This window comes from Arachis hypogaea, chromosome 11, assembly GCF_003086295.3.
Source record: "Arachis hypogaea cultivar Tifrunner chromosome 11, arahy.Tifrunner.gnm2.J5K5, whole genome shotgun sequence".
In the NCBI taxonomy this organism is placed as follows: domain Eukaryota; kingdom Viridiplantae; phylum Streptophyta; class Magnoliopsida; order Fabales; family Fabaceae; genus Arachis; species Arachis hypogaea.
In genome coordinates this window covers 146,209,239-146,217,688 of record NC_092046.1, presented here as the reverse complement: position 1 = coordinate 146,217,688, position 8,450 = coordinate 146,209,239, and the positions used below count along the sequence as shown (strand labels likewise).

General features: G+C 35.7%; 1 protein-coding gene across 6 annotated transcripts; it reads left to right on the top strand.

The window, feature by feature from the left end:
* Nucleotides 1-648: 648 nt before the first annotated feature.
* LOC112723376 (protein FAR1-RELATED SEQUENCE 5) lies at nucleotides 649-8,162 on the top strand. 6 transcript variants are annotated; one of them, XM_025774719.2, is made up of 8 exons: nucleotides 649-1,115; nucleotides 1,881-1,962; nucleotides 2,085-2,167; nucleotides 2,282-2,358; nucleotides 3,617-3,755; nucleotides 4,750-7,128; nucleotides 7,216-7,264; nucleotides 7,859-8,162. In XM_025774719.2, exons 6-7 carry the CDS (start codon nucleotides 4,756-4,758, stop codon nucleotides 7,258-7,260), a joined length of 2,418 nt encoding a protein of 805 aa, XP_025630504.1. In that variant the 5' UTR covers nucleotides 649-1,115; nucleotides 1,881-1,962; nucleotides 2,085-2,167; nucleotides 2,282-2,358; nucleotides 3,617-3,755; nucleotides 4,750-4,755; the 3' UTR covers nucleotides 7,261-7,264; nucleotides 7,859-8,162. The 6 variants fall into 6 exon arrangements, 2 of the variants coding, with proteins under 2 accessions (XP_025630504.1, XP_025630505.1); XM_025774720.2 differs by lacking the exon at nucleotides 7,859-8,162 and adding an exon at nucleotides 7,371-7,412; XR_011868064.1 differs by lacking the exons at nucleotides 4,750-7,128; nucleotides 7,216-7,264; nucleotides 7,859-8,162 and adding an exon at nucleotides 4,336-4,686.
* The last annotated feature ends 288 nt before the right edge of the window (nucleotides 8,163-8,450 follow it).

The following is an 8,450-nucleotide window of genomic DNA, read 5'->3' as shown; positions in this document are numbered from 1 at the left end:
AATTTTATAACTAAAATGTGCTACATATCATTTTCTCATCACAATTAAAATCAAAGCTTTCCTTTTAAAATTAAAAAGTTCTCCTCTTTTCTTTTTTTTTCTTTTTTTTATCTCTCTCATTCCTTCATTTACTCTATCTCTCTTATAGATTATTGTCAATGATTAACTATAAATTTGACAATCAAAATATATAATATGATATTCTATTATTCTCTAATTGCATTCGAATTAAATCAAAATTAAAAATTAAAATATTAAAACTAAAATATAGCTATATTACATTTATATTTATATATATTACTAACTAATTTAATAACCAAAATATGTCACGTGATACTATCTTATTAAAATTTAGAAAAATATTTTCTTCCAAAATTAATAAATATCCTTTTACATTCTTTTATCTACCTCTCTCTCTTTTTTCTATTTCTCTCTATCCTTCCCACTTTATATATAATTTATAATTTATATTTTATATTAATAATTTGACAAGTCAAAATGTGTCATCAGATATTTTTCAGGCCAAGGATTCCTTGCTCCCACTTTTGTGTGGGAGTATGATTAACCTACAGTAAAATAATTACAAAATGTACCCCGTTTTTTTTTTTTTAAAAAATTTATTAATTAAATTTTGATCCCTTAACTTTTGTTATTTACACTTTTTCCCTTTATCTCTTAGTTTCAGATTCAGTTTCACATTCAACGAAGAAGAGAGGTCTGCTAGGGTAACGCCATTTTCTCATCTTCTTCTCTCTTCTCTCTGGTTCGCCTACCCTCGCTGCCACAACACGCATCGTCCGCCGCCCCTCCCTGCGTCCGCCGCCAAGAGAGATCTGCTAGGGTAACGCCATTTTCTGATCTTCTTCTCTCTGGTTCGCCTACCCTCGCCGCCACAACACGCATCGTCCTCCGCCGCTCCCTGCGTCCGCCGCCACTCCCTGCGTCCGCCGCCAAGAGAGGTCTGCTAGCGTGACGCCATTTTATCATCTTCTTCTCTCTGGTTCGCCTACCCTCGCCGCCACAACACGCATCGTCCGCCGCCGCTCCCTGATGACACTGAAATAGGACAACTTTCCTCAACCCCACTTCTTGTTGAGGACGACAAACCCAGCAAGGTATACTTTTTCCTCTGCCTTCTTCTCAGTTCGGTTTGATTCTTTTAGAATAGTCAAGATGATGAATTTTGAATCCTTAGGTTAGATTCATCAAAGCCTCCATAAATGCCTAGAATGTTACCATTTTGGTTCTCAAAAGAATGGCTTCTGCCATTGGTGCCATGTTCATAAGAAATACTGCCCCCTTCTGGTTTACTAATATTGTCACTGTCTATGGAAGAAATTAGTTTCTTTCTTTCTGAAATCTGCAATTGATGAGTTGAGATTGGCCATGTAAACATTTGCTATGAAGCACAACATAAGCATAGTTACAGTAGCCTTCTAGATGAACAAACAAGCATATATAGTACTCTTGGTACATCCATACTAAATATATCTAGATACATTGAATTGTGAGTGTACTGAGTTTTCAAGGTGACAGATATTTTGAAACGGATAGAGTAAATACAACACTACTTTAGGATAAAGCAGAATATACCTGTTGATGTAGGTCCCTTTGCAAAGCAAGAACCTTCTTCCTCTTTTTCAAACAGATCAAGCATCATGCATTGCTATTGTTGTTATTATTTTGCAGGAAAAAGCTATCACGGTGATTTCTCTTCACTTATTTTTATGAATGTTAAATAAGGGAAAACTTCAGATGTTGAGTAATAGAATTACCAAGAAATAGTGTGACAAAAAAGGAAGTAAACAGAATATACTTTCATAAATTTTATTTTGTAGCAGTGGAAACTCAAGTTTCTCTCTTTTTTGTTTCTTTTGCAGGAAAAAGTTTCAGGCCCTTCTTCTCGCCTTGCTGCTGCTCCATCCGATGTTGCCTCATCAGTGCCAGGAATGCCTTACAAAGGTCAGTTTCCATATCATTTTTCATTTTATTTACCTCTAAAAATATTGTGTATCTGCATTTCCTTGCTTTAGTGTTCAAGCATAAAGAACCTCCTCTGAACTTTGCAGTGTGTTTTTTTGCAGCAATTGGAGGTCTAATAGGTACACTCATGGAGCAAAATGCACAGGCCTTCAACCAAATCTAAAAAAATCTTGCTTCTCATATGGTGAGTCAAGAGTGTTTGTAACTTTTGAACAATCAGATTCCTTTTATAAGTTTATTATTATTATTATCATCTAATCAAGCTTTCTCATCATTTGCCTCCTGTAATGGGTGACAGATATCTGAGGTTGTCAATACTCAATTCCACGAAAGATCTGATAGATATCTGTCGGAAGCACAAAATTGGGGCAATTGGTAAATTTTAAATTGCTTTTGTTACTATATTACCCTATTGGGCTGCATGTCATTGTTTTCATGTCTTATCCTAAAAAAATGCTAGTCATTCCTCATTTGACAAGATGTTGATGTCTTTCCTGTTCAGTTCCTATGCTGATACTGAATTTTTGTTTATTATCCCTTTTTTCTGGTTCACGCGTTCTAGTAATTGGTTAGTGAAAGCTGTTAATGCTATCTTATAATTGAAATTTCTTTGGTTTGTGAAAGTTGTCCTAAATTCCCCCATATTCTAACCACATTGAATCTGTTGGTCAATCAAATGGAATAGTTTCGACAGCTTTCTCTTCCATGAGTATTTTAAATTTTGATATTATTACTTTTATCCCAGCTTAGACTTTAGTGTAAGATGTGAGTGTGTGTGCGTGATTCCATGAAAAATCTGATAGATATCTGTCGGGAGCACAAAATTGGGGCAATTGGTAAATTTTAAATTGCTTTTGTTACTATATTACCCTATTTGGCTGCATGTCATTGTTTTCATGTCTTATCCTAAAAAAAAATGCTAGTCATTCCTCATTTGACAAGATGTTGATGTCTTTCCTGTTCAGTTCCTATGCTGATACTGAATTTTTGTTTATTATCCCTTTTTTCTGGTTCACGCGTTCTAGTAATTGGTTAGTGAAAGCTGTTAATGCTATCTTATAATTGAAATTTCTTTGGTTTGTGAAAGTTGTCCTAAATTCCCCCATATTCTAACCACATTGAATCTGTTGGTCAATCAAATGGAATAGTTTCGACAGCTTTCTCTTCCATGAGTGTTTTAAATTTTGATATTATTACTTTTATCCCAGCTTAGACTTTAGTGTAAGATGTGAGTGTGTGTGTGCGTGCGTGCATGTTTTATCCTTTAATACCTTCTAAATGATGAATATTATTTTTCAAAATTTGTACTGATTTTTCATCTGTTAATATATGGCTATTTAAAATTGTCAGACTCTTAATTCCATTTTCAAAAAATTTTTTTTCTTTGATATATTTTAAGTCTCTTCTGCCTTATGAGTTTTCCATATTAGAAGAAATAGTGGGAGAAGAAAAACTGGTAAGAAAAAACAAATGAAGAATGGGTTATTTAACTGTAAATTTTTATAGTTATGTTTTCTGTGCTCCTATGAATGCACTTCATGCTCAATTTTATATTGGCAGCAGGGTCATTTTTATTGTTATATTTTAATCTCTCTTGTCTATTCTCTCATTTCTGGATTTTTTTTTCTTGTAGTGTTTCATGTATTCAGTCTTAATTAGAGCTTGATCATTATTTGTATCCCGGATAAAGGTGATGAATCAGGGCCAATCATACTTCATCTGGATTCTTTGAGTCTTCACTCTAGCATATCACTATTTGATAACATCAAAAGGTTAGGATGAAGTAGCACTTGATTTATTGTATACCATATATGTGACATATCTAGTTCATTTCTGCTCTGGTTATTAGTTCTTAAACATATCACAGCTTCCATATCTTGTGACTTCAATACCATCCTATGTTACAAGTAGGTGTTTTTCTTATGTTCTTGTAATTTGTAAGCATATATGTAGATTAATGTAAAATTGACCTCACCATTGTTTTATATTATTCATTCAACTTGGCCCAGTATTCTTAAAATGTATAGTTACAAACAAGCTATCTAAATCCATACGTATGCTTATAGAGAAAATCATGTGTCACAAAATGGTCCTCTGGCCTTCTATCTTAATGACATGATACAAGTTTGAAAACTTAAAACATATGCAGATTTTACAGTTTGAATGAAAGGACTGAAATAATGAATAGTTATTAATTATTATAAGGATTGTACTGTTGTTGTATTTAATGGTGCCACTGAACATGGTTTGTCCAAGTTAGTTGTCATGTTGTTCCAAGTCATTATTTCAGCAGGAATGGCATATGCATATCTAATCTTGCGAACAATCTATTTCTATGGATTGAGGTGGCAGCCAAGCAAACTTTGTGGGGTTCTCAAAGGGAAAACAATGTGTTCTTCAGTGGCCACGAGCGGCGGGGATTTTGTGACATGGGATCAGAAATATAGATAGATTATAGATAGAGGATATATACTCTTTAATATTTTGTTGTCCTTTGCACCCACCGCATGCATAGCTGGCATTGCCAATTGTTCTTGTCTTTCTGTTTTTTTTCTTATAGTTTCACCATTAGATTTTGGATTCACGCTTCTTCATTTTCCCTTAATACAATAAATGAAACTCGTGTCCAATTCCATGATTCCTAAGATTGACACTATTGGATTGATTTCAATTTTAAAAGATTGTGATTTGTGATGGCTGGTACTCGGTGTTTGGCAATTTATTTACAAACTTAAGTTTCATTTTGAATTGTGTATTGGTGTTTAGGAAGTTATGGGTCAGGAATTTTCTCATGAAGGGGTTAATAGCGAGCATACATCATATGATCAGTATGAGCAGGAGGAAGGAAAACATGAGGAAGTTGATGTGGATTATATGGATGAGGACGACACAAATGTGGAACCAATGTTCGATTATCACGGCTTCGATGAAGGGTATAACATTGACTCACTCGAAGACATTGGTATGATTGAATTTTGGAACATCAGGGATGAAGATGTATGTCATTTTCACTTTTCTGATGTCGACATTGCATTTGAGTTCTACAATAGATATGCAAGGACAAGAGGCTTTAGTGCTCGGAAGAACAGGACTAGGAAGAGTCGTGCGGGCGCACTTAAGTTGAAGAATTTTGTATGTCATCGTGAAGGATTTAGACCGCCAAATAATTACGGCATCGGAAACCTTAAGAGAAAACCTACACCCGAGACAAGGTGTGGCTGCAGTGCAATGATGGAGATTCGTGTAGATGCACCTAGCGGTCGTTGGTTTATTTCTTATTTTTCTGATGAACACAATCATCCGCTTCTGGATCCTCGGTTGACTGGATTGCTCCCTGGGCATAGATTCATGTCCGAGGCTGATATTGGCCACATGGTTAACATGAAAAAGGGTGGGATTAGTGTTGGGCAGATATATTGGGCATTAGCAAATCAGGCAGGTGGCTACGAGTATCTCTCTTTCACGCAAAGGGACATGTACAATAAAATAGCAAAGCAGAGGCGCCAATTACCCGGTGATGCATATGCAGCTTTGAAGTATTTAGAAGATCAAGCAACAAATGACCCTTCTCTCTATTTTAATCATCACATGGATGCCGATGGTACTTTGCGCAATTTATTCTGGTGCGATGGTCTCAGCAGGGCCGACTACTCATTATTTGGCGATGTGCTGGCGTTTGATGCTACCTATAAGAGGAATAAATATATGTGTCCACTGGTGGTATTTTCTGGTGTCAATCATCACAATCAAACAATTATCTTTGCTGCTGCTTTAATTTGCGATGAGGAAAAAGACACATACAGGTGGTTGCTACAACAACTGAAGGTAGCAATGAATGGGAAAGCACCTGTTTCGGTGATCACGGATGGTGATCTATCAATGAAGTTCGCCATTGAGAAAGAGTTTCCTAATGCACATCATAGATTATGTGCATGGCATCTGATTCGCAACGCAACAAGTAACATTGGCAAGCCCCAGTTTACATCCATGTTTAGAAAGTGTATGCTAGGCGACTATGAAATTGATGTATTTCGTCAAAAGTGGTTTGAAATGGTTGAGAGATTTGGTGTCGAAAACAAGAATTGGGTCCTAGATATGTATAAAAAGAGACATTCATGGGCAACTGCACATATAAGAGGGAAGTTTTTTGCTGGTTTTCGGACTACTTCTCGGTGCGAGGGATTAAACTCGATCATTGCAAAGTATGTCAACTCAAGGTACAATCTGGTTGAGTTCATTCAACACTTTAATCGTTGTGTCGACCATATAAGGTGGAAAGAGGTCCAGGCTGACCTCGCCTCTGTGAATGGGAGACCCATTATGCAAACCTGTTTTCAACAGTTAGAGAGGAGTGCTGCGAATGTTTACACCCTATCAATATTTCATATGTTCCAACCAATCCTTGTACGGGCTGCATCAATGAAGGTAATAAATATGAGGCAAACTGGCTCTTATGTGATTTACTCTGTCGGTTTGGACCAAACGCCAAATGAGATGTGGCGTGTATTCTGTTGTGACATTGAGATGGAATTCAATTGTTCATGTATGAGAATGGAATCATTTGGCATACCTTGTGAACACATAGTTTGCGTCTTGGTGCATGAAGATATAGAGGAGTTGCCAAGGTCATTAGTCTTGCCTCGGTGGACCAAGACTGCCAAAGTGGGTTTGCAAAATGCGGTTGGGCTTCATTGGGATTCTTTGATGCTAAGTCAGTACGGTTGTTTGATGGATTGGTTTAGGCAACTAGCCAACTTTGCTTGCCGAGATAACGAGAGATTTATCTTTACACGGGAAATGGCTATGAATTTGTTGAAACAATTTAAGGAGGAAGATGCTGCACAAAAAGGGGGGGTCAATGATGCAGATAGTGTAAGAGATGGTGTGCAAGTGGATGCTTCTGGAGCTGGGCTCGCAACCAATGATCTCGGACATAGCATGCCAAGGGACCCAAGAAAATGTAGGACAAAAGGGGGGGCTTCACAGTCCAATAAAAGAAAACATCGATGTGGACATTGTGGCATGGAGGGCCACAATCGAACAACTTGTCGTGTTCGTCGTGGCATCTCACAGTCAGAAGGCCTTGGAAATGACACATTTGATAATGACTCGGATGACCACATGAACATTGAAGATGACTCATTTGTAAGTATCTTTACCAATGAGGTATGACAAAGTTTTATTTGCTGCTTATTAGCTAGTACTAATAATATTATATTGCTGATATTATAGGTATATGATGAGAGTGCTTCCTACAGTAGCAATGAGGTGCTGTAATAAGGTATGGTTAATGCTTTAATTTTATGGTATCCTCTAATTTTTAGTTGATTTGGGATTGGTGTAATTTTTAATTTATTTCTGTTATATTTAATCTTATTCGAATTCAGCTTTTGCGATGGTTGATGTTGTTCGTGTTTATAACTAAAGGCTTCGTACTCTTGTTATGGCATCATAGAAATGTGAAGCATTTGCTTTTTTATTCCATCATAGAAATGAAAAAAGAAAAAGGTATCTTGGTTGATATATGTGGAGATCATATCTCCGATGATCTGTCAAAATAAATGGAACTTGATTTGCTGTTAGATTTTGTGTTTTCTAGTAAATGATGACTTAAAAGTAACTGTTGTTTCTGTTGATCCAAGGTGAACCATATGCTTGAGGAAAATTATATGCTTTTACTATTTCTAGGCTAGGATGTTTTCATCTCTGATGATATGATTTTCACTTTACACTTCTGCGCTTGTCATAGTATTGTTTAATCTATAATGCTTGTCATAGTATTTAAAATATTAATCTATAATGCTTGTCAATTATCTAAGTTGAGACTTGTTTCTACATTCTTATTCTCATTTGTTATTTTCTTTGCTCTTAGCAGAACAGGAGTACAGGGGAGCTCACCCTTTTGAACATTTACCTTTTTTCAATTGCTGATTCTTAAGATAGCCAACTTAGAATGGGTAACTGGGGGACTTGAATGGGTAATTTCGGAGAGTGATGTAATTTTTTTTTTTTTGGGTATTTTAATTGATTTCATGTAATCTTTTGTTTTGGTAGTAACTTAATGCAATTTTAACATTTCAAAAAGTTTTTATAAGGTATTGTATAATTAGGATCAAACAAGTGAACAACACTGATATAACTTTAAAATAATAGTTCATATAATATAATATTATACGAAATATACATCTAAGCAGCATTAAAGACCCAGAACCCTAAAATTTTAAACATGGATATTGCAAGGCATTCATGAAAGATAAAAACACAAATCACCAACTACCAGCTCAGCTGGCTGTCAACCAAAAACCTTTGATTATTAATTTTCTTCTCAATGAGTAAACTTCTGTCTTTGATAAATAAATTAAAAAAAAAAACTGAACCAAACACTGGCGTCACTGGCTAGTATAGGTTTGCATTTTTTTAAAAGTTTAATTATTTTTTTAGCTACATTGTTAATTAAGATTTACGCT

Coding starts and splice junctions, on each gene's coding strand:
- LOC112723376 (XM_025774719.2), top strand. CDS start 4,756: ATGGGTCAGGAATTTTCTCATGAAGGGGTTAATAGCGAGCATACATCA. Junction 7,129..7,215: donor ACATTGAAGATGACTCATTT/GTAAGTATCTTT, acceptor CTGATATTATAG/GTATATGATGAGAGTGCTTC.